Here is a 26192-nt window from a genome sequence, read left to right on the forward strand (position 1 = left end):
CTGTTCTAGGCACTGGGGATGTATCAGTGGATAAAACAGACAAAAATCCCTGCCCTTGTGAAGCTTACATTCTAGGGAAAGACTGACAATAAATATAATAATATAAAACGTTAGAAGGTGATGAGTGCTGTGGAAAAAAGAAATATGCTAAGGTAAGATAGTGGGGTAGGGAGGAGAGCAGGTATTAAATAGGATGGTCAGAAAGGGCCTCAGTGAGAAGGTGAGATTCGGTTCCCGCTTCCCGTGAGGGAAGGAAGGAAATAAATCATCTCCTTAATTAACGAAGAGCTTGCAAGGCCCTGGGAACACATTCCCAGGGCACAGATCCCGAGGTGGGCGGGGGGATAATATATTGGAACTGGGTTTTTCACTGCCTGAAAGTGAATTACAACTAAAATGAGGCTTGTTCTTATATTTGAAAGTGACAAGGAAGTTGGACTCTGGACCTTAAGAGACGGAAAAGAGGAAAATGTGAATGGACATATTTCTTTGCAGGTCGCCCCTCCATACTCTCGGAGTGACAGCCCAGCCCCGCGAGGCCCCGCCTCTCCACCGTGGTGCCGCCCCCACGCGGAGTGACAGCCCATAAGGCACGCCTCTTCCTTAGCAGTCTCAGCTCTCACTCCCGGCGACAGCCAGACTAGGCCAGTCTAGTGTTTCTCTGGAGCAGCCTGGTCTCTGCCGGGAGTGACTCAGCCCTAAGCCCCGCCTCCCCCACCTCAGCCCCGCCCCCGCCTGCGTGCGAGCGCGTCTCGGCCCCGCCCTGCACGCCCGGCGCTAGGTGGTACCCGCCCGGCAGGCCGCGGCTCGCCTCCCGCGGCGAGAGTCGGTTTCCCGGCCTGGGGGACTAGCAGGCTCTCGGGCCCGCCCCCGAAGACGTGGAGTGCTGTGGCGGCCGGTGAGTGGGGGAGGGGACCTCGGACCCCCTCGCTTTCGGCAGCGCAGAGCCTGGGTCAGTGCAGGTGGTTGAGTCCGGGCTGTCGGGCAGCGGCGCGACGCTTCCAGTGACTCCTCCCGGCCGCCGCCCTTCCTTTCCGGGGTAGCTCCCGGGGTTGGCAATCCCGGGAATGGGAAAGTAGGACGGAGAGGGACGCCGAGGTTGGGTGACGTTCGGGTGGGAGTGGCAGTCGCAGGTGGAAGCTGCAGAGGGCCGAGGTTGGTCTGAGGGTGGAGGGTTGATAGAAGAAAGTGGTGAAGCTGAAATCTGGTGGCTTGTGGAGTCAGGATGCGAGGGCTTGGGGGGCTCCAGAGCAACGGGGAATGAGATGAGTGGGGGTGGAGGAGTCGACGAAGCCTAGTGAAGGGCATTTGAGGGAAGGACCAGCTCACGGGGGCCCATGATTCACGCTTCCCCGAGTGTCCGGAGAGCCTGGAGCTTCGGGTATCTCGGCACGGGCGTGACGCTAGTGAGCTTGCGGGGTTGTGCTCTCACATCGGGGTGATCGGGTTTCCAGGCTTTCGACTGGGACACACAGTACAGCTCAAGTATTAGATGAAAGTCAGGGGCAATGCCTGGGACACCTGAGAAACGTGGCTGGAAGGGGTGCTTCTCCTATGGAATGCTTCTAATTTCCCTGGAGCCTTGGCGGCGCCAGCGTTGGTGCGGCGCTGTCTTCTGTGAAACCCTATTCCGGCAGCCCAGACGGTGTATGGAGGTCCCGCACAAAGTTCAGAGTTGAGGTTTTTATTCAGACTCAAAAGCAGTCGTATCACGTTCCCTTAAATCCTGCGGAGTTTTAATTTTAAAAGTATCTAATCCTGTGGGTTTTTTTAAAAAAAATTTAAATCTTTCTTATCTGGCTACTTTGAATTTTAAAGTCACACCGAGCTAGAGAACTAGATGTTTTCTAAGAGCCCATTCTGTGAGTATGATAAACAATTTAAAATTAGCTGTGGAAAGTAGATCGTATCTGTTCTGACCAGTTATTGCTGAAAGAATTGTAGAATTGCAGATGAAGAATGAAATTGAAAAGATTTAAACTAATGGAAAGGGATAGAAAAGTCCTGGTAAATTGGAGACTGTGTGTGCTTAAAAAAACAAAAAACAAACTCAGTGAAACTTTTTTTCACTGTAAGAGAACTTGGAAGATAGAGAAAAGTATAAGAATGAAAATGAAAACTCCATGTAATTTCACCAACCCTAACATTTTTGTGCAATTCTTCTTAATTCTTTTTGTATTTTTTTGTGTATCTAAATGTACCTATTACATAGTTGGGGTCATATTGTTGTATTACTTTGTATTTTGCTTTTTTTCCCTTTGTATTTTTAGCATTTTCCTGGATCATTAAAAATTCTCCCTAAACATCTTTTTAAATGGTGGTATGCTCATCACGTGAATTCATTCTTTTATCACATATTAGCATTTCAGCTGTGTGCCGGGTCCTGTGCTTGGGGAGGAGATTCATTGTTGCTCTAGGTTTTCAGACATTAGTCCAGCTCAAATAAGCAAAATCTTGGCAGTGTCTGGGGTACCAAGTGTAGAAAGAGAGTATGAGTGCAGCATCTAATCAGGCCTGGACCTGGGCTGTTGTGGCGAGGCTGTCCTCATTGTGTCGTGTCTCATCTCTCCTACACCTTCCTGTGGAGGCCTGAGGCCACGAGAGGTTCCTAGGTATGTTCCTCAGGGAATGGGCCTCACCAACTCCCCTACATTGTGGGTGTCACTGAGAAACTCTTTAGTGAGGGTGCATGTGTGCAGTGCTGATATTTCATTCTCAAATCTGCCCTCATCTTAGGTGACTGAGAGACAGCTGCCCTAGGTCTCAAGGAGGACTGTCCCACAATTGCTCTCATAATTAACTGCCTCTAAGTTGTCTTACACCTTAGAGGGGGCCTCCGGAGGGGTCCTGTCCCTTCTAGCACTTGCCATTAAAATTGCAAGTTTTCTCCTAGGAAATCCCGCTCATCTTCCTCCTTGATCAGTGTGGCCCTTCATTTTGCTCTCACTGATGTGTTCCTATTCTGCCTTACGGCTGAGAGTAATTTTGTCATTTTGGATTGTGTTTCTCCTTGAGTCTGAAATAAGGTGATTCCTAAACACAGCCTTATGCACTTACTTATTAGTCTTTGAATTTATGATAATTCCATTGATGTTTTTTCTTTACCCAAACTCAGGAAGAGAATAAAGGGTCCCTTATTCTTTTTTGGAACCGTGATAAAATATGTGAACCACCCCCCTCCATGCTTGAACTCCCAGTGAGTTTCTTTTCATATGTGCATTTCAACCACCAAGGTCAGGATTTAACCCTTACTATAGGCAGGTGATTCCAATAGCTAATGTAAGAGCCACAGGGATCCAGTTCCTTTGTAGGTCTCCTTTAGCCCTGGGTGCAGTTCAATGCGTGATTAAGAAGAGCAGAGTTTGAGATGGCTATCTACTGGTCCTGTGCCCGGAGCATATGGAACGTAGCTGCTCTGTGCTTTACAGTTATTGCTGGCTGCTGGCCTGGCTGACAGTCTGGATAAAAGGGGGAAATTGGCTGTGGAAGCAGAAATCATTCTACCCTCCAGTGCCCAGGAAGTCTGTGTGTTGAATCATTGCTTGTTTTCAGATCAGCCCCAACAGGAACCCTGAGGCCCTCTGCTGTGTCCATGCTTCAAGTCCTCATGTCCCCCCAGGTGGTATTTTGGTCCCATGTACTAGTCTAGTGTGCATGGTAATGGTGCAGCCAGCCTCTGTTAAGACCCTCCAGTGAAAGTGGATTGCAGAACTCAGGTTATCCCACGCTGCCACGAGGCTTCTTATTTTCCCCACCTTACACTTGGTATTCACGCCGTTGGGCTAGCCAACGTGAAGAGGTGGGATTGGAGCAGGCCTGGATCGCGCTGGTCGGTGAACTGCAAGAGTGATGTTGCGTGCAGAACACAGAGGGGGCAGGAATCCCCCAAGGAGAGGGCGTCCCCAGAGGTATTACTGTATAGTGATGGAAATTCCCTGAGCAGAGGACACAAGAAGGAGGAGGGCACAGGGTTTCAGGGACGGGAACACGGGCAGTGTAAGAGAGGTTCCTGCCACTTAGGTCACCCAGCCTGTAAGTACCCTGTGGCCCAGTGGATGGCACAAGTGTGAAGCAGCTGAAAACAAGCAGTGTGGAAACTTCCAAGAGCATCTTATATACTGGAGCCTTGAAGGGGTTGAGGCTTACCAGGCTCCACTGAACTGCTCAGTGCTGGCACTGGGGTTAGTCTGTGAGACTCTAACAAGTGAAAGCACACAGCTCCACAGCTGTGGCGAGGCCAGCGTTACTTTTGATGGTGAGACTTTAAATTGGCTAAGTTCAAAAAAACGGGGAAAAAAGGTCTTTTGCATACGGTATGGTGTCATTCAAAGAGCATTGGACTTCAGTCTTATCTCTGTCACACTGGTTGTGTGACTTTGGGTTTTATTAACATGAAATAGTGTGGTCTTGGGACTAATGGACCCCTAAGGCTCCTTCTGCCCTAAAATTCTCTCCAGTCCAACTTCTGCGCTGCTTTTGCCAGTCTCATGGATAGGACGTGCCTAGGTCCCGAGTCCTTTCATTCTATATGCCGTTAACTTTTACCCCAAACTAAACAATCTTTGAAGCTAGGCGACTTCTTGTATACAAAGTTAGTATGTCTTTAATCTGAGGAGTAAAGCAAAATACTATCTTGTATTAGGTAATTTTAAAAGTATCATTTGGTCTCTACTACAGTGTATATTTTACACTTATGTTGAAAATGTGAGCCTTCTATTTTATGAACATAGAAGCCATTTTTTTCTAATCATAAGAAATACCTGCTCACTAAAATTCAAATCAAAAAGAAAAATGTAAAGAAGAAAATAAAACTCATCGTAAATCCTACTACCTAGAAATGGGGATGGAGAAATATATCTGACTAATCACTGATGGAATTTTTATTAGACACACGTACCTACACCGTGACTAACACAAGTGTGTGTAATACACTCATATCACATGTGATGAATACATATGTATATACAAATGTGGTTAAGGATGTGAGCTCTGGCATCAGGCTGCCTGGTTTTGAAGCCCAGCTTCCCTGCTTGAGACTGCATGATGTGGACCGGCTACTTTTTACTTCTTTCACCTCAGTTTTCTCATCTGTAAGATGGAAACGTTAAAGTTCCTTCTTCATGGGGTTGCTGTGAGAAATGACTGAGGTAATTCACATAAAAATGTGTAGCCGTGCTTTGATGCAGTAAATCCTCAGCAAATGTTAGCTAGTGTTGTCATTTTGATATTACTGTGGATGATATATATTCAGAAATGGGGTCATACTTTGCATTTTTACCTTATAATGTGTTATGAAACATTCTCCATGTTAATTTAGTTGGATCTGTATCCTAGTATTAATGGTTCTGTTGTAGAGTTATACTTTATTTAGCCAGTATCCTGTTGTTTGACTTTATAGGAAAGAGAGGAAAGACAGAAAAAAAGAAAGCTGTAATGAACATTTATGTACATTTTTGATTTTATTATATGTTTGGTATAAATTCCTAGAACTAGCATTGTTCTGTTGAATGGTATGAGTATTTAATGTTGTTTTTCAGATTGCTACTCTGCTTTCTGGGAAGGTGGTATCAAATCACAACATCTGGCAGCAATGTGTGAAAATGCCCAGTTTTCTACTCCCATGCCAGACCTGGGTTCTGTCCATCTTTCAACAAATCTGAAAAGGGAAAAATAACTCATTGTTACTTTGCGTTTCTTTCTTAGTAACTTTAAACATCTTTTCAAGTGTATATTTCTCCTTTGTGACTTGTGATTTTAGTTTTTTGTATTTTTTGTTATTGATTTATAAGAACTCTTCGTATATCAGAGATTGTGACATTTTTGTCTGTAATATATTGGAAGTCTTGGTAAGGTCGTGCTTTGAGTAATGAAAGGCATACAGTATCTCAAATAAGAATAAATCAATGAGCAAGTATTTACTGTGAGCTTCTACATAATGCTCGTATACATGTTGAGAACTGAAACCTGCCTTACTTTCTCAGAAAGATTGTTTCATGACCTGGTAATTGTGAATAATTCTCACTCACATTAGGCAATGCATAAAGGCTAAAAAACTTTGACCTTTGATGCCTGTGCACATATGCCCTGCTGAGCCCTGTATTGTCCCCTTAACCTCACCATTCCTTCCATCTTTGCTATTTGCTAACTCACAGCCATTCTTCCCATGTCCCAGGTTAGAAACCTTGGAATCATCTGGGTATCTTTTCTAAATTGCAGCCTGTCCCATTCTCAGCCTCCCTTCTCAGGCTGCCCCAAGCCCTCGGGTTACTGCAGTTGTACTGTTATACTTACCCCTGTGTTAGAATGATTTCATGCACACCTGCTTCTCAAAAGTAAGATGTAGACCTTATTTACTTTTGTATCTTCAGACTCCGTCATGGCCTGGCTCATAATAAGCACATGATTAATGTTTGTTTTATTTGATATTTCCATGTAAAAGATGATGATGGTAAGCCTCTGTAGTCTACTGGTAGATTAACATTTTTCCCCAACTTTTTTTTTTTAATTAATTTATTAAATTAATTTATTTTTGGCTGCTTTGGGTCTTTGCTGCTGCACGCAGGCTTTCTCTAGTTGCGGCTAGCGGGGGCTACTCTTCGTTGCGTTGTGCAGGCTTCTCATTGCGGTGGCTTCTCTTGTCGCGGAGCACGGGCTTTAGGTATGCGGGCTTCAGTAGTTGTAGTGTGCAGGCTCAGTAGTTGTGGCACACGGGCTCAGTTTCTTCACGGCATGTGAGATCGTCCCAGACCAGGGCTCGAACCCGTGTCCCCTGCATTGGCAGGCGGATCCTTAACCACTGCACCACCAGGGAAGCCTCCCCCCAACTTTTTGTTATGAAAAATTTCAGAAGTTCAGGGGAGTTGAAAGAATACCATGAAGAACACCCCCTAAACTTACCTGTTGAGATTTCTGTCACTCAGACACATAGCCAATCCTCTGCTCAGAAACCCCCAGTGACTCCTTACTGGCTGTCAGGTTAGATGTAAACGGCAGCATACTTTCTCAAATGGTGGTAGCTTACAAACATGTTACCACTCTGCTCTGGTCGGGCCTTTACTGTCAAGCTTCATTGATAACTTTTGCACCTGAAGTGTTCTGAGTTCCCATAGCTTTAATGGCTATCTGTTACCATTCTTTCCTTCTTTATAATTCCTGATTATATCATTAGCTATTTGGAGGTGAGAACTCAGTCCTATTTTTTTTTTAACATCTTTATTGGAGTATAATTGCTTTACAATGTTGTTAGTTTCTGCTGCATAACAAAGTGAATCAGCCATACACATACATATGTCCCCACATCCCCTCCCTCTTGCACCTCTCTCGCACCCTCCCCATCCCACCCCTCTAGGCAGTCACAAAGCGCCGAGCTGATCTCCCTGTGCCATGCAGCTGCTTCCCACTAGCTATCTATTTTACATTTGGTAGTGTACATATGTCCATGCCGCTCTCTCACTTCGTCCCAGCTTCCCCTCCCCCCTCCCCGTGTCCTCAAGTCCATTCTCTAAGTCTGCGTCTTTATTCCTGCCCTACCCCTAGGTTCATCAGAACCTTTTTTTTTTTTAGATTCCATATATATGTGTTAGCGTACGGTATTTGTTTTTCTCTTTCTGACTTACTTCACTCTGTATGACAGACTCTAGGTCCATCCACCTCACTACAAATAACTCAATTTCTTTTTTTTATGGCTGAGTAATATTCCATTGTATATATGTGTCACATCTGTATCCATTCATCTGTCGATGGACACTTAGGTTGCTTCCATTGTCCTGACTATTGTACATAGTGCTGCAATGAACATTGTGGTACATGACTCTTTTTTTTTTAATTCTTTATTGGAGTATAATTGCTTTACAATGGTGTGTTAGTTTCTGCTTTATAACAAAGTGAATCAGTTATACATATACATATGTTCCCATATCTCTTCCCTCTTTCGTCTCCCTCCCTCCCACCCTCCCTATCCCACCCCTCTAGGTGGTCAAAAAGCACCGAGCTGATCTCCCTGTGCTATGTGGCTGCTTCCCACTAGCTGTCTATTTTACGTTTGGTAGTGTATATATGTCCATGCCACGTGACTCTTTTTGATTTATGGTTTTCTCAGGTGTATGCACGGTAGTGGGATTGCTGGGTCATATGGTAGTTCTATTTTTAGTTTTTTAAGGAACCTCCGTACTGTTCTCCATAGTGGCTGTATCAATTTACATTCCCACCAGCAGTGCAAGAGGGTTCCCTTTTCTCCACACCCTCTCCAGCATTTGTTGTTTGTAGATTTTTTGATGATGGCCATTTTGACCAGTGTGAGGTGATACCTCATTGTAGTTGGTCCTGTTTTGACCTGGCTTCCCTCATAGGTCCTAGCCTGGGGAGTTTGATTGGGCTGATACCTTGAAATAGCATTCCTGATGTATTTGTAGTTATTATTTGAATCCAGCATTGATTTATAACACCAGTATTGCCCCAAACAAAACTTGTACTCTGTTAGAGAAAAACAAGGCTTATCAGTCCAGGCCAGACAAGCTGGATCTGTTTGATCAGCTCGCTGAAAGATTGTGATTTCCCCCAGAGAAAGGAAAGATGTTCTGTGTTGTTGGTCATTCCTTTTGTGATTGTTCCCAAGAATTGCTTTGCACTTAGACTTTGGAGTCATTAAAACTTACATTAAGCACAAAGTTAGAGTAAATGAGTCTAAAGTCTGAAAATTGCCCCTGTTGAGAATCATGGAGTTAGAGAGGTCCACATGAGAAACATTTTCGAGGGAGGCCATCAGGCCTCAGTGACCGATGCCATTTGTGGGTTTCCAGGTTGACTCCATTATCTTCCCAGCTTGGTGACAGAGATAAAGATGACATCCCTGAGAAAGTTAGGGACACTGGGAAGGGAAGCTGATGCAGGGGACATCAACTCCATACAAAAACATGAAATTGGGCTGTGTCAATTCCCTGCCCATAATGAATTGGTGATTCCCATTGTTTGCTGGACAAGGCCCAGTTAATTTGTAATAATCTGGGGCCTTCATTAGATACCAGCTCCCATCCTCCCTTCCTCTAACTCATAGTTAACACTCCAGCTGTACCTACTCACTTGTATTTCTCTGAGTCTCTCGGCTATTTTTTTTTTTTTTTTTTTTGGTATGCGGGCCTCTCACTGTTGCGGCCTCTCCCATTGCGGAGCACAGGCTCCAGACAGCAGGCTCAGCGACCATGGCTCACAGGCCTAGCCGCTCCGCGGCATGTGGGATCTTCCCAGACCGGGACACGAACCCGTGTCCCCTACATCAGCAGGCGGACTCTCAACCACTGTGCCACCTGGGAAGCCCCATCTTGGCTATTTTTCATCATTGTTTTGTAGGGGAACACTATTTCCTCTGCCTAGAATGCCATCCATTGTCGATCTGGCAAACTCCTATTCATTCTTCTAAATCCTGTTCAGGTCACATCCTTTGTAAATACTTTCTTAGTCCTCTTGTGTGAACACATTTTACACTGTTATCCTTCACTTACCTGAATGTACCCTCTGCCTTATTCTGAGCTGCTTACGGATACGAGTAGTGTTTCCCTCGTTTTTGTATAGGGCCTGGCTCGCACAGGTGCTGTGAGCCATTTGGTGAGCCTGTCATGTAACCCATCTGGCTCGTGAGAAATTTTCTTCTGTCCAGGAAGCCAGAATTAGGTTTAATTAAGAGAAAATACAAATACAGTCTATATTTATTTTTCCCATTATAGCCCATCTTTGCTTTTTATTTTCAGCAAGTTTGTCAAAGATGAAAGTGACCTTGTCAGCTCTGAATACTCATGAGAGCTCTTTCACGCCTCTGGTTGTCATAGAACTTGCTCAGGATGTCAAGGAAGAAACCAAAGAATGGCTGAAGAACAGAATTATCAGTAGAAAGAAAGATGGAGGTGAGTAAAATAAATATCACTCAGATTTAGTCATGCCAGTGAGTAAAACTGTATTTTCAAATGTGTTTCACAGTTTTTTAATTGATATATTTTTAAAATTAATGTTCATTTCTTTGCTCTTTATTATTTATCTAGGACTTGAAAGGAGGTCTTAAATCAACATTAGATTGTAAGTCTCTCTTAGACCGTAAGCAACGTGAGTGGTTTTGTTCACAGCTATAAACTCTGTGCCTATGTACAGTGCCTGGTGCATAGTAGGTGCTTAATAAATATTTGTCAAATGAATGAATATCTTTGAGTATTATTTCTGTGTTGGTTATGGTGCTAAGGGAGAGAGAAACACTTCTGCCGGCAAGGATGTTACTGTCAGGGTAAAGAGACTGAACGCTAGTTCCAGGAAATTGAGGGAACAGGAAGAAAGGCTAAGGAAAAAGATCTTACAAAATACTGCATGATACTTAAAAAAAATCATTATGTATACTTGCTGTGAAAGTAAAGGGGGTCTTCCCTGGTGGTCCAGTGTTTGAGAATCCACCTTCCAATGCAGGGGACGCGGGTTCGATCTCTGGTCGGGGAACTAAGATCCCACGTGCTGCAGGGCAGCTAAGCCTGTGCGCTGCAACTACTGAGCCCACATGCCACAACAAGTGAGCCCGCATGCTGCAACTAGAGAGCCCACATACTCTGGAGGCCATGCGCAACAACTACAGAGCCCACGTGCTCTGGAGCCCGTGCGCTACAACTTGAGAGCCCATGCGCTCTGGAGCCTGTGTGCCACAACTAGAGAGCCTGTGTGCTGCAACTACCAAGCCTGCATGCCACAACTAGAGAGAAGCCCGCGCGCTGCAACAAAAGATCCCATGTGCTGCAGCTAAGACCCAACACAGCCCAAAATAAATAAATATTTTTTTTTAAAAAAAGAGAGAAGATGATAATTACCAATAGGAAGAATGAGGTATGTAACATTACTACAGTTTCTACAGATATTAAGAGGAAAATAAGGGTGTATAATTTAAAAAAAAAGAAAGTAAAGGGAAGGAAGAGGTGACACTTGGTGATGCTTTTCGGGGTGGTAAGGGATGACTTTATAGAAGAAGCCGAAGGTTAGCCCTCTCCTGTAGGGCACAGAAAGGGGGCTAGATCTGGGTAAGAGGGTGGAGGGAGTTTTACGTGAGCAGACACTTCATAAAACTACACAAAACAACCCCTAAAACTTCACTAAGTCTCGAAACACTGGACAAAATGTAAATAAGACTCTTAAAAAACGATTTTGACTGTAAATGGAAATGCCTTCTTAAAAATAAAACTTTGTGTCAAAGTGGAATTTTTAATTTTTTTCAAACAATTGAACCAAAAAAAAAACAACCTTTGAAAAGAAGAATACTTGCTTGCTGAAGTCTGAGGTGTTTCACTGGACTGGAGTCTCTTCTTTAAAATCCCTGTGGTGGGACTTCCCTGGTGGCGCAGTGGTTAAGAATCTGCCTGCCAATGCAGGGGACATGGGTTCAAGCCCTGGTCTGGGAAGATGCCACATGCCTTGGAGCAACTAAGCCTGTGTGCCACAACTACTAAGCCTGCACTCTAGAGCCCTCAAGCCACAACTACTGAGCCCGCGCACCTAGAGCCCATGCTCCGCGACAAGAGAAGCCATCACAATGAGAAGCCCACGCACCACAACGAAGAGTAGCCCCGACTCGCTGCAACTAGAGAAAGCCTGCACGCAGCAACGAAGACCCAACGCAGCCAAAAATAAATAAATTTAAAAAATAAATAAAAAATAAAATCCCTGTGGTGTAAGAACATTTGTAGTGTCTTAGAGTGAGAGAGCCCAGTGTATTCCTAGTCGTCTTCTCTGCTCTTTGTGTGGCTTTAGCAAGGACACATGAGGATGGGGACGGGATGGCATCCTCCTACAATGCTGGGGCAGTCATAAAGGAACATTCCAAAAAAGTACTCTGGATCTTTCAGGTAAAGGTATTGGATTTAACACTCATATTTACTTTTATTCTCTTACAAACTCCTATTAAAATGACAATAAAAGGATCTTTTAAAAAAGACCTAAGTCCACATTGACAAGAAAGGAGAAGATATAACAGCAGCACCATTCTAGAAGCTAGTAAACAGGTGATGAGTAGCGAGTAACTTCTCAGAGTTGAGAAATCCAGAGCTCGAGCTGGCAGGGGAGAAAACTGAGATGCAGTTTGGTTTACACTGCAAAATATTCCTAAAGACTCAGGAATTAGAGACATTAGGGGCCTATAGAGGTAGAAATAAAATTGGTACCAAGAAAAAAAAAATTGGCTGAGATCTGTTTAAGAAATAGTCTGATCCCTAGGTCCCTTCTGTATTACCACCCCAGCAGAAGTCTCTGTTATTCTCTGGAGAGGGTCAGATGCATGGATTTTGGCATGGGGCCTTTATGTACAGTTGGTAACAGATTCTGTACTGAAAACGAGATAATTAATTGAATCTCGTTACCCCTGTCCTCCATCCCACCAGTCTCATACCTAATTAAGTTTCCACAATGTAATCATCTCAGAAGGAGATTTGAATAATGTTTCCTTGAGGAATCTGAGCAACTCAAGACAAAGGTGCAGAAATCAAGAGTTGCCCATGGAAAGTAACCCGGCCAGACTACCTTGCATTAAGGGCCATTTTTAAAAATAAATTTATTTATTTTATTTTTTTATTTTTGGCTGCGTTGGGTCTTCATTGCTGGGCGTGCGGGCTTTCTCTAGTTGCAGAGAGCGGGGGCCACCCCTCGTTGAGGTGCACGCGGGCTTCAGTAGATGTGCCCGCGGGCTCTAGAGCACAGGCGCACGGGCTTAGTTGCTCCGCGGCATGTGGGATCCTCCCGGACCAGGGCTATGAACCCGTGTGCCCTGCATTGGCAGGCGGATTCCCAACCACTGCGCCACCAGGGAAGCCCCAGAGGCCATCTTTGATGAGTTCCATCTAAACCTTCAGAACTTCTGTTCCACTTCTTAGAACTGCTTTCTTAAACATGAGCTTATAACAAAAGATCACCAAACATCTGAGGAAAATCCCTAACGTGAAAGAGAAAGCTAAAAAAGATAAAAGAAAACCATGTAGGAGAAAACGAAAAGAGAATTAAAAACTCAATTCTCAGCGTTATGAGAAGACAAACCACCTTACACATCAAGAGTAGGATATTATAAAATAATCATTTAGGAAAAAAAGCAGCTCATAAAATGAAAGTATGAGAGCAAAATTTAAAAACTCAGTAAAAGGGTTAGAAGACAATTTTGACAGAACCTCCCAGAAAGTAGAGCAAAAAGGTAAAGAATTGGAAAATGTAAGAGGAAAAAAATAGGGAAATTAGAGGACTAGTCCAGGAGGTATACCTCTGAATAAAAGTTCTAAAAAGGGAAGAGAGAAAAAGGAGAGGAATAAATCATCAAAGAGAAACTCAGGGCTGATGTGTGCTTTTTCAGACTGAAAGGGCCCATGCAATGCCCAGCACTGTGGCTGAAAATGGCATATCACTGGAAGGTTTCAGAACCCTGAGGACAAGGAAGATACTACATACTTCCAGAAAAAATAAAGTAGGTTAGAAACACTGGAAGCTAGAAGGCAGTGGTATAATATCTTCATTTCTGAAGGAAAATGATTTCAGTCCAGAATTCTGAACCCACCCAGCTGTCAACAAGGTGTGAGGGCGGAGTGAAGAGAGATTTCTCTAAGAAGATAATGTTAACAGCCTATCTCTCTTGGCAGTGTATTGAGGGAAGACTTAAATAATTGGCAGAGCTTGGGGGATTGAATTAGCAGTAAGTGCATAATAAACCAAGCATATGATAAGATACCAATTTTGGGGAAAACGGTAAGTTGTAGGGAAGGAAAATCATAGCATGTTGTAAGGCGCAACTGTAACGTACGTAGTCATAATAATGAAAATACTGTTGATGGGATGAGAAGGATGATATGACGATATTGTGAGAATGGGGTGATGGAAAGGGTGGGTGGAAATGGTGAAGGTGGGTTGGAAAGAGAGCTAAATCCTCATTTGCCAAGGTTTAAACAAAAATAAATAGCTCTATAAGCATGTTGTTTGGTGACGTGAAAAGAAATCACAAAGGAATCACCTGAACAAGTTGAAAGTCATTGCCTTGGTGGGTGGGGTGCCGGTGGGGGTGATGGGGACTATTTTTCAGAACAAGATGTTGACAAATGTTTCTCTGTGAACGTTATATCCTTTTATACTCCCCTAGTGATGTCTCAGAGTGCCTTTCCCCTCTCACTCCGTGTCAGTTTGCGTCGTCCAAGCAAGAGATGCCAAACGGGATTATTTTATTTTATTAAAATTTTTTTAAAATTTTATTTATTTATTTTTGGCTGTGTTGGGTCTTTGTTGCTGTGAGCGGGCTTTCTCTAGTTGCGGCGAGCGGGGGCTACTCTTGGTTGCAGTGTGCGGGCTTCTCATTGCTGTGGCTTCTCTTGTTGTGGAGCACGGCCTCCAGGCGCACGGGCTTCAGTAGTTGTGGCTCGCGGGCTCTAGAGCACAGGCTCAGTAGTTGTGGTGCACGGGCTTAGTTGCTCCACGGCATGTGGGATCTTCCCAGACCAGGGATTGAACCTGTGTTCCCTGCATTGGCAGGCGGATTCTTATCCACTGCACCACGAGGGAAGCCCACCAAATGGGATTTAATGCATAGGAGGTTTGTTGAGGGGAACATCTGTAGAAAGATAAAGGGAGAAGGAGCAGGCTTAGACATTGAGAGCCTTCAGACTTTGGTGTAGGTCTAACACTTCAGAAAGGAGAGAGGGAAGAAGGAGGCTTGGATAAGAAGAGCCTCCGACTACAGCATGGTTCTGAGAACGTATGAGCCAGGCCCAACGTTGCCCTTTAAAGGAAACGCATGTTGAACAGAAATGGCCTCATTCCAGTGTCCCCTGCGTGTTCAGCCTGTGGCTGGGAGCAGCTAAGGGGGCATGGTCTAGGTGTGAGGGTGCTGTGGCCAAAGGGGCAGCAGGAGGCTGCAGTCAACTCTGCTTCTCACAGCAGATTCTTTTGATGGGAGATCTGGGTGGAGCAGGGCACTTCCATGGCTACCATACCCACCAACCTAGTTTTTAACCCTACTTTTGATTTTTGCAGTGTGAAAAGTGCAAAGTAGCATATTGGTGTTGGGGTTTTTTTTGTTTTTTAATTAAACAGAGCACCCAAATGGATTTATTCAGCTGACTTTTGTTTTCTAGCAACATTTTCTGAAGAGGTGACTCATGGACAGTGACACTTAAAGAAATTCTGTTACGGGAACAAAGGACAGATTTCTTAGGTCAAAAAGACTGCACATAATGCCCTACTCTTGGAGACTTAAAATGCAAATAAACATAAAATATGTTTTGAGTAATTTCACAGTAAAGAAATCTGTTCAACTTTGTTTAACCCACTTTTTTGATGGTATTTAATCACAGATCCCCTTTTCCCATGCAGCATCTAGTATGGGTCATCGAATATGCTTTGGGCAACACTATTGAGGTAGCTTTTAAGAAGAGTGGAACTTTAGAAGGGAAAATAGAAAACATACATACAAATCAGTGTGATAACTTACAGATAGGTTTGCAATTCGTGTATAAAATACAACCAAAGTCCAAAGCACTAGCCCTTAATAGCAGCCAAATTAGCAGGACTAACTTTCAGAGAACATGGAGGTAAAATTCTTAACCGTGTGCATTTCCAAAATGCTGCTTCTCAAGAACACTGGGCTAATGTCCTATCCATGGAAGAGAAGAATCATACAAGTGTTTTTCTCTCTCCTTAAACACACACATTGCATTTATCTTAATATGAATGACATTAAGGATTTTATATTTAAGAGACATTCGTGTTTTCTTTAAATTGAATATATCTTATATATATATATCTTTTATTGTATTTTATTTATATCTTTTATTGTTTTTTTATTAAAGTCTTTAGTACCTCTGTTGTAAATTACCTAAATAATAGTGCCATAGTACGTTAATCTGTTAATCCTTTGGGTAAGTGAAATATAAATTCTGCTATTATCCTGTTACCATCTGAGTAGTAGTTTATAATTCCTGTCAATCCTCTAGAGAGGACAAATAGTAAAGAAATAAGTGTGCCTTACAAAGTTTGATGTAGGTAGAAATTAAAAATAAGGAAAAAAATTCCTTTTTCTCCATAATATTTTAAGTGAAATAATTCCATATACCGTATCAAATCACAATATCTACTCTTAACATTTTGTGAATCTGTTTAAGAAAAATACCTTGAAACGTAATTGCATGTACTTATGGGAAAAATCATTGAGAAATTATTTTGCTCTTTATTATTTAGTATTTAACGTTCACAAAATCTGTTGTAGTCCGATGTAATTGTGTTACGTTTGCAGCATTTTTATTGGGATATTTTATTTCAAATTAATTTTCTTAAATTTTGGTATTTTATTTTTATACTAAACTGTATCCTTTTGCTCCATATTTTTACTGAGAGCTAATAAATATTCGATTCTTGTCTCATATTCTAATTTGAGTAACTGGCAAGCCACTTATTCCATTTTCCAATTTTGGCGTTTATTTCCAAAAGCTATAAAGAACTACCATCCCCAGCTTACTTACATTTCTTATTTATTTGGAAGATGGATTTAAATTGTTAACATAATTTATTTGCCTTCTACCAAACTAGGAACATAATATTTATTTAGAAGGCTTTCATTTTTGAAACTTTTATGTTTATCTCTGTCTAAGATTGTGCTTATCTTTTGTTTCTGAAGGTGCTCAGCTGTTGTTTAGACCGTTGTTAAATAAATATGAGAAAGAAACACTAGAAAATCAGAACTTATATCTTGTCGGTGCCTCCAGGATTAGATTGTTACTGGGGGCAGAAGCAGTGGGATTGGTGAAAGAGTGCAGTGATAACACCATGAGAGCCTTCATGTATGGAACCCGACACAACTTCAAAGGTTTTGATGGTGAGTTCCAAGATTGCTTCTACCAGAATCAATTTATCAAAAAGAAGTTTTTGATGAATAGGTCAGGGGTCAGCAAACTTTTTCAGTAAAGGGCCTGATAGTAAATATTTTAGGCTGTGTGTACGATATGATCTGTCGCAGTTATTCAACACTGCCATTGCAGAGCAAAAGCAGCCTTCAACCATAAGAAGTGAATGGGTAAGGCTGTGTTCCAGTAGAATTTTATTTATCAAAGCAGATGGGGTAAGATTTGGGGTTTCAGATTTACTTTGTAACCCCTAGAATAGTTGAACATAAACTAGGATGACACATGTAACTTACATTATTCTACTTCATAGAATGGTGAGTGGTCACTGGATTGATACAAATAAGAAACAGAGTAGTATTCCAGTGTCCTATAATCCCCTATTCTGATTCTGTTCTGGCTTCAAAGGAGGTTCCAGAATAGAATGGTTTCTGGAAAGAACTGAGAAAGCCAGGATGGCTATGTTATCAGAGTGGGAGTTTGCTTTCAGAACCAAACTGGTCCCTTTCAGGGCTTTCAGAGTTAGAAGATGTGATTTCGACTTCTGCAGACTCACTCACTCTGGATTTTTATATATTAGTAAATAACTGATCAAGGTGAAATTCGCCTCATTTGAGAGGATTCACCTGTCAAGAAACAACACTATTTTCTTATCAGACCCTCTTCTCCCTCATTTATGGGAAGGATGTTAAACTGCAGAAGGGAATGGCCTGGGCTTGAGAGTTTGAAGGAGGAGAATTTGCCATGTAGGCAAACTTCAGTTGCATCCCTAGTTAAAAATACTGTTAGAATTAAAGAATGTATTGCCTTCAGCTCATTGGTATTAAATGAGATCAAGCAAGTGTCTGCCATTTGGATGTTTGTACCATATTATAGAATGATTAGTATAATAATTAAAGAATTATATATTATATGAAGGCATTACAGAATATTTTTATTCTTATAAAATATCTAAGGGGCTTTATGTTCTATTTAATTTGTCAGTTTTATACTTTGCTTACTCATGTTTATTATTCATTGTCTATATCATTATTTCATAATCCCAGGTTATTTGAAGATTATTAATTTTATTTTGGCTATTACTGAGAAAATAACTGTAAATCTTTGTTTTATTTTAGATGATAATGATGATTTCCTCACCATGGCAGAACGTCAATTCATTATCAAACATGAACTTGAAAGTCTTAGAGCCAGAGATGAGAAAATGATCCCTGGTTACCCCCAGGCAAAGTTGTACCCAGGAAAATCATTATGTAAGTCATTGTGTCAACCGGCTTCATGAATATACATTCTAATGCAATTATTTTTGCTTAGTAGACATAAATAACAAATTACAGAGGCTTTTTTCCCCTCTTACTGAAGAGCTTACGCAACTTTACAGTAACTTATTTTTCATAGTCGTATCTTTTGCCTTTAGACCTTAATTGTATTGCATCTTTAGATCAATTTATTTGTTCTTTATGGTTCTCTGCTTCTTATTTACAAGGTCTCACAGCATTCAGTAAGCTTAAAATTCAGCGTGAACATATTTGCATATTACTCAGTTAAAATTAGCAAAGCTTACCTTATACCCAAACCTTGTAGTATAATGAAAATCTGTGGAGGAATGAAAAACAGAGACACGGTCTTTTCCTGAAGCTCTCTTCCCATCTCCTCTCATCCCACTGGGTATGAACACGTACAAACATAGAAAGGCTTAAGAAGATTCGCAGTGTGACATAATAGCTGAATGCAAATTAGCAGTTTGTAACTTTCTGATTTTGTGTGATTCCATTTGAATTTGCAGACTGAAAGTGTTTACTACAATGTGTAATTCCAGATTTGCCTCAAACCCGGATAATGGCAAGGCCCAGAGCATTTTTGCTGCCTAAAATATTCTTTAAACATAGAGGTTTCTGTGTCCCCTAGTCTGGTTTCCTTCCAATAGTCAGTGTCATCCAGGAGGACGGATGTCCAAGAGTCAGCCCATATTCAAAATTTCTCACTTGTCACCAAATATATTTTAGATCTGGTTTGTTGAAACCAAGATCCAATCATACATCACCCATTTGGTTTGGTTATTATATCTCTTAAGTCTTTTTTTCTATTGTGATGAAATACATATAACATGTTATATATGATTTTTAAAAATAAATTTATTTATTTATTTTTGGCTGCGTTGGGTCTTCGTTGCTGCACGCGGGCTTTCTCTAGTTGTGGTGAGCGGGGGCTGCTCTTCATTGCGGTGGCTTCTCTTGTTGCAGAGCACGGGCTCTAGGCACGTGGGCTTCAGTAGTTGTGGCACACGGGCTCAGTAGTTGTGGCTCATGGGCTCTAGAGTGCAGGCTCAGTAGTTGTGGTGCACAGGCTTAGCTGCTCCGTGGCACGTGGGATCTTCCCGGACCAGGGCTCAAACCCGTGTCCCCTGCATTGGCAGGCAGATTCTTAACCACTGCGCCACCAGGGAAGTCCCTCTATATGATTTTTAAGTGTACAGTTCAGTGGTATTAAATGCATTCATAAAGTTTTACAACCATCATCACCATCCATCTCCATAGCTCTTTCCATCTTGTAAAACTGAAACTCTGTACCCATTAAACAATCACTGTCCCTTCTCGCCTAAGTTTTGATATCAGGAAGTTTTGTGTTTCTTTTTCGAGACTGTTTTGGCTATTTGAGGTTCCATGAAATTCCTTATGAATTTTAGGATGGGTTTTTCTATTTTTGCAAAAGACATCATTGGGATTTTAATAGGGATTGCATTGAATCTGTAGATTGCTTTGGATAGTATTGACATCTTAACAAGATTAAGTCCCGAGTATGTGGGATGTGTTTCAATTACTTTATGTTTTCTTTAGTTTCTTTTAGCATTGTTTTATAGTTTTTATTGTACAAGTCTTTTACCTCCATAGTTAATTCCTAAGTATTTTATTCTTTATGATGCTATTAGAAATGGAATTTTTTTCATAATTACCTTTCCAGATAGTTCATTGTTAGTGTATAGAGATGCAACTGATTTTTTCTGTGTTGACTTTGTATCCTGCTACTTTGCTGACTTCATTTATTAGCTTTGACAGTATTTCTGTGGAAATTTTAGCGTTTTCTACATATAAGATGATATCTTCTGTGAACAGGGATAATTTTACTTCTTCCTTTCCAGTTTGGATGCTTTTTGTTTCTTTTTCTTGCCTAATTGCTCAGGCTAGAACTTCCAATAGTATGTTAAATAGAAGAGATGACAGTGGGCGTCTCTGTCTTATTTCTGATCTTAGAAAAAAAGCTTTCATTCTTCCACCATTCAATATGATGTTTGCTGTGGGCTTTTCATAGATGGATTTTATTATGTTGAGGTAGACTCAACATAATAAACACTCATTTATTGAGTGTTTTTTTTTTGAGTGTTTTTTTTTTTATCATGAAAGAGTGTTGGATTTTCTTAGATGCTTTTTCTGCCTCAATTGAAATGATCATGTGGGTTTCCCCCCCTTCATTCTGTTAATGTAGTATATTACACAGATTGTTTTTAGTATGTTGAACCATCCTTGCATTCTAGAAATAAATTGCACTTGTCATGGTGTATAATTCTTTTAACATGCTGCTGAATTGAGCTTGCTAGTGTTGAGTATTTTTCCATCAGTGTTCATGAGGGATACTGGTCTGTAGTTTTCCCTTCTTGTAGTGTTTTTGTCTGATTTTGTATCAGGGTAATGCTGGCCTCATAGAGTGAGTTAATAGTGTTCCTTCCCCTTAAATTTTTGGGGAAAGTTTGAGAAGAATTGGTATTAGTTTTCCTTTAAATATTGGTAAAATTCACCAGCGAGGGTATCAGGTTCAGGGTTTCTCTTTGTCAGGGGATTTTTAGTTACTGATTCAGTCTCCTTAATACTTATAGGTCTGTTCTATTCACATTTTCTCTCCCTTCCTGTTTCAGTCTTGGTAGGTTTTGTGTTTCTAGGAATTTGTCCATTTCATCTAGGCTATTAGGCTATCCAGTTTGTTGGTATACAGGTGTTCATAGTACACGCTTACTATCCTTTTTATTTCTTTAGAATCAGTAGTAATGTCCCCATTTTCATTTCTGATCATAGTAATTTATGTCTTCTGTCTTTTTTTCTCAGTTCATCTAGTTAAAGATTTGTCAGTTTGTTTTTTGGCTGTGTTGGGTCTTTGTTGCTGTGCGTGGGCTTTCTCTAGTTGCGGTGAGCGTGGGCTACTCCCCGCTGTGGTGTGTGGGCCTATCATTGTCACGGCCTCTCCTGCTGCAGAGCTCGGGCTCCAGGCACATGGGCTTTAGCAGTTGTGGTGCGCGGGCTCAGCAGCTGTGGCTCGCGGGCTCCAGAGCGCAGGCTCAGTAGTTGTGGCACACGGACCCAGCTACTCCACAGCATGTGGGACCTCCCCGGGCCAGGGATTGAACCCGTGTCCTCTGCATTGGCAGGTGGATTCTTAACCACTGTGCCACCAAGGAAGCCCCCAGATTTGTCAATTTTGTTGATCTTTTCAAAGAACCAACTTTAGTTTTCTTTAATTTTCTCTATTATCTTTATATTCTCTATTTTGTTTATATCTGCTCCAATCTTTTTTATTTTCTTCCTTCTGCTAGCTTTGGGTTTAGATTGTTCTTCTTTTTCGAGTTCCTTAATAGTAAAGTTAGGTTGTTCTTTGAGGTCTTTCTCGTTTTTAAATATAAGCATGTATAGCTATCAATTCCCCCCTTAACCTTGCTTTCTCTGTGTCCCATAAGTTCTGGTATGCTGTGTTTTGTTTTCATTTCTAAGTATTTTCTAACTTCCCCTGTGGTTTCTTCCTTGACCCACTGGTTGTTTAAGAATGTGTTGTTTAATTTCCACACATCTGTGAATTCCCCAGTTTTCCTTCTGTTACTGATTTCTAACTTCATCCCGTTGTGGTCAGAGGATACTTTTTATGATTTATATCTTTTTAAACCTGTGAGGCTTAATTTATGACCTAACATACGGTCTGTCTTGGAAAATGTCCCACATACACTCGGGAACTAAGAGTGTGTTGGTTCTTTACTGCCTGACTTACATGTAGACTGCATTTTGTAGTCTCCCCTGTCTCTGAGTTCTACTGTAGACATGTATTATGGGTGCTTTTGCTTGCTTTCCTTGTTGACCTGTATGGCTTTTAGGAGGTGTCTGGAAATCTGAGTGCAGGTACTCATCATTCCTGTTTGTCTGCATTTCCAGTTATCTGCATATGTCTTGATATTAATTATTCTGTAGCAGGTTGTTTTTGGACATATGTTCTTTCAATTTGTGGATTAAAGATTACCATGATTTCAGAAACATTTTTTTCAGTTACCTTTGAAGATTTCTTTGGCTGTATTTTCTCTCTTCTTGTCTTTAGGTATGCCAATTATATATATGTGAATCTTACATATTCTCTGAAATATTTTAAAGTTTTTATGTAATTTTCTTAGTCTTCTTCACCATTTTCTGGCTTTATTTGTTCAGTTTTTCCTTTTTCAGTAGCTTTTATTGACTTTGTATCTATAGTAGTTTTATTTTTCTCTTACTTCGCTTTTCTAAGCTCCCACCTTCAGCTCTGGTAGGTCTTCCTCTAGTTTTAATTTCAGAGATGTGACTTGCTTTAATTTCTTTAATTCTTGAAGGATTCCATAATTTTTCATTGCTTTATGCTTTAAATTTTTGCTATGTTTCTTCTCTGCCTTTTTTTTTAATGGTCTTCCTTTTTTCCCTTGTATTCTTGCATAGTTCTATGCCAGTTTCTTTGTGGTGTTTACTTATTTTTTAATGAGTCCCTATTTTTTCAGACCAGCTATTTTGGGAGGAATTGTGTGTGTTGGGGAGAGGGGATGTTGGGGGCCTCCATTCGGGAACTGTGGTGGTCAGGAGGTAGGATTTTGCCTGGCAGTGTGCTCTCCTTGAGTTGTCTTAGAGCCTCCATGGAGCCCTGTTTCTTATCAGGAGTTTTTGCTGGGTTTGGCCTTTAGGTCTGTCTTTGGCCAACAAAGACCCACAGCTCCTGAGCTGCTCACCTCCATCCCTGGGTTCCAGCGGGCAGTTCGTTTCCCAAGACGGCATACCCACGCTTTCCTTCCTCCAGCCTCGTGTCTCTTGTCTGGCTGTGGTGCCCGGCAGGGAGCAGACACACATCAGGGGTCTGCCAGGCGTCCCCTTTGCCTTCATTCTGGGCAAGGGGACAGTGGTTTCCTACCCCTCAGTGTCCAGGAGAACCCTGCCCTCTGCCTGCTGGCCCTGGTTTGCAGGGGCATGGGTGCTCTTAGCTTACCCTGGGCTGACTTTTAAGGCCACTTTTCAAAGTTTGTGATTTCAGTTTATAGTTTGTTTTGTTTTCTTTTGTTCTACTTTCATCAAAGGTAGGGTTTCCTTTTATGTTTCTTGTTTACTTTGTTGCTTTGAATTTGGCGTCATGAACAAGAACAGGGTAGGGGTGGCTTTCTGCCACCATTTGTTACCAGGAGTTACACATTCTGTTTTTAGGCCATTGTTTGGTGCCATTCCAAAATTTCAAATCTTTTTTTAATCTCTTAGTGGGAGGGCATGTTTTCAGACACAGCTGTGCCCTGTATCAGTTAAAAGGCTAAGCCAACTAAGGCACTGTCCTGATTGTTAATGTGAGCATCTCGTTTCTTCTTGTTCATCACGTTGATCAGACCATCACGTGGAAATCACTGCTTCCACCTGTTAAAGAGTGAGTGTATGCTTTCATCAGATGCGACTCAGGAGCAGCAGTTTCCCAAATGCTCCCAGTTGCTTCAAAGACATTTTCACTGAACGAAAACCTTGCCGAAAATATGTAAATGGATTTCTCTTGGGTGTGTAGGTAGCCAGTCTGGCGTCCTGAAGCCGTAATAGAAATAACTTTCTTGTGGGCAGGATGAGGCTTTTGTAATCAAGGATCCCTCCTCCCTCCCTTCCTTCTTCTCTCTTTCTTTTTTGCAGTAAGTATGAAAACAATAAAATCATCTCCGTCGGGATCGTTTGAAATTTTGTATGCCATCTGAGATAAGAATCAAATTAAAGTTGTAGAAGTCTGGATTTTGAAATTCTGCATTATTCTCTTCCTCTGTGTCTTTGAAAGTGTGATCATAATATTTGGTTGAAGAAGGAATGGTATATGCATAAAGTGTGAACTATTTTCAGAGTGCAAATTTTCGAATGAATGAAACTTAGAGTAATTTAAAATCCTAGATTTTCATGAAGTTAATCCATAGAAATGGAGCTGGCCAGGGCTTTCATGAGAGACACTCTCCTTTATCTTAGGTTTAAGTTAATTTTACACGCAATGATTATAATTTTATTTGTCATAATGTTGTGTTTTGATGGAAAGCTTTCATTAAGCAGAGAGCAGCTTGCGTGGTTGTAAACACGAGCTAGGAGCAGGTGACGGTGCTGTGAGCGCTGCATTTCAGGGCTCCCCTCTTCCATCAAACAGCAAACACGTGGAGAACTAGGAATTGGTTATACGTGTGTCTTAGTCATCAGCGGTCATCTTGAGGGGCATCTTCTTTCCAGTTCTCTGTGTGAGCTGTGATCTCTTCATAACCTCAGACTGCCTTTGCCTGTTGATTCCTAATAGTTAATAGTCGTGCAAATAACCTAACGAAAGATTTTCTTTAGAAAGAGGAGTTGAGGGAGCAGAGAATTTCTTATGTATTAAATTTATCCTAAGGGATATTATTTAGCTTAGGTAAAAGCTCTGTCTCAAAGTGTCTATCAGATGATTCTGATGTTTTGATTGATGGGATATGGCAATCTCATGGTAGGTCTTTAATATTATATTGTTACTCTTTTAGAACATTACAGTAACTACTTCTGAATATCTTCTATATACAAATGGTTAGATTTTTAGAGTGATCAGATATAATCTGTCTTCTAAAATTATTTATTGACCATATGAGAATAATAGAGTGGATGTCAAGTAAATATCATGTAGCAGCCTTGTGTATAAGACAGTGAAACCATCGATGTATGTGTGTGTGTATGTGTCTAGTGCCGGATACCGCACCATATATCTATATATCTATATCTGTGTATCTCCACACACACTGTGTTTTGCCACGTACATACTTGCAGTTTTTATGTTAAGCAGGGATGAAAACAATGCAGGAATATGAAAATGTATTTTGAAAACACAGGTATCCCTGTGTAGCAGTTTTTTCCCCTTTAAGACAAGATTGGTCTGTTCACAGCTGAGAGCTAGATGCAGGCGGGCCCTGGGGCGGGGTGCTGGGCACAGCAGCGGCTGCAGGGGCAGAGGGACTCTGTCTTCACTGTGTGGCCTTTTTTTTTTTTTTTGTGGTACGCGGGCCTCTCACTGTTGTGGCGTCTCCCGTTGCGGAGCACAGGCTCCGGACTCGCAGGCTCAGCGGCCATGACTCACGGACCCAGCCGCTGTGCGGCATGTGGGATCCTCCCGGACCGGGGCACGAACCCGTGTCCCCTGCATCGGCAGGCGGACTCTCAACCACTGCGCCACCAGGGAAGCCCTGTGCTTTTACTTTTACGTCATGTTAAACAGACTGTGTTAGTATTGTTATTGCATTATTTAATTTAGAGGGTCCTACTCACAGCCAGGCTACTCTCCCTTAAATTAGATTTTGGTTAGTTTTTCTAAGTATTAAATGGCTGTAATAGTTATAACCCTAGTCCTTGACAGCAGACCATTCAGCATTCTTAAAGGAAGGAATCTTGGTTTGGATTGTTCCTTTCTTTAAATAGGCCTGCACAGCATCATATTTTCCTTTGAAGGTAAGGCTCAGTTTAATTACATGCTTCACTGACATGAGAAAGTCGAGGGATTGGAAAAAAAAAAAAACCCTCTATTTTTAGAAGCTGAAACCAGAACCATGCTTTTGGCATTGATGGTGAAGAGAAGCCCAGTAGTTTAGGACTTGTGTATTATATTCGTTCTGAGTCCCTCAGTTTGCAGCCTTATTTTTAGAGGTATACAGGTGGCTTTTTATGCTTGTCTGGAAAGTTTTCTATAGCAGAATGGAGTCATTTCTTTAAAAAGAGCTTAGAAATAGTAAAATAATAATTTAGATGTTATCAGTCAGTTCAAAGTTCAGAAACTTGATACAGTAGTTGAAAAGGATAGTAATAGAAGAAAGAATAAGGTACAGCTCTGCATCCCTAAATAAGAGCTAAGAATCAGAACCGGTGTGGGTGATTGACTTTCACTCATGTTAGCTGCAAAAAAACCCACTGAAACACTTTAGAATAAGTCACGTACCACAGTGTTCATTGCAGCACTATTTACGATAGCCAGGACACGGAAGCAACCTAAGTGTCCATCGACAGATGAATGGGTAAAGAAGATGTGGCA

General features: G+C 41.6%; 1 protein-coding gene across 4 annotated transcripts in view; it reads left to right on the forward strand.

Annotated features, from left to right (window-relative positions):
* The first annotated feature begins 766 nt into the window (after window positions 1-766).
* The window catches only part of ANO10 (anoctamin 10), a 213257-nt gene continuing 187831 nt past the window's right edge, over window positions 767-26192 (forward strand). For all 4 annotated transcript variants that reach the window (XM_060022227.2, XM_060022228.2, XM_060022229.2 and 1 more), the window contains exons 1-4: window positions 767-898; window positions 9744-9896; window positions 16655-16852; window positions 17996-18130. In XM_060022227.2, the coding sequence (XP_059878210.1) occupies window positions 9758-9896; window positions 16655-16852; window positions 17996-18130 (472 nt within the window). In that variant the 5' untranslated portion in view covers window positions 767-898; window positions 9744-9757. The remainder of the gene's footprint in view (window positions 899-9743; window positions 9897-16654; window positions 16853-17995; window positions 18131-26192) is intronic.

The sequence above is a fragment of the Delphinus delphis genome, chromosome 10 (genome assembly GCF_949987515.2).
Source record: "Delphinus delphis chromosome 10, mDelDel1.2, whole genome shotgun sequence".
NCBI classification, from domain to species: domain Eukaryota; kingdom Metazoa; phylum Chordata; class Mammalia; order Artiodactyla; family Delphinidae; genus Delphinus; species Delphinus delphis.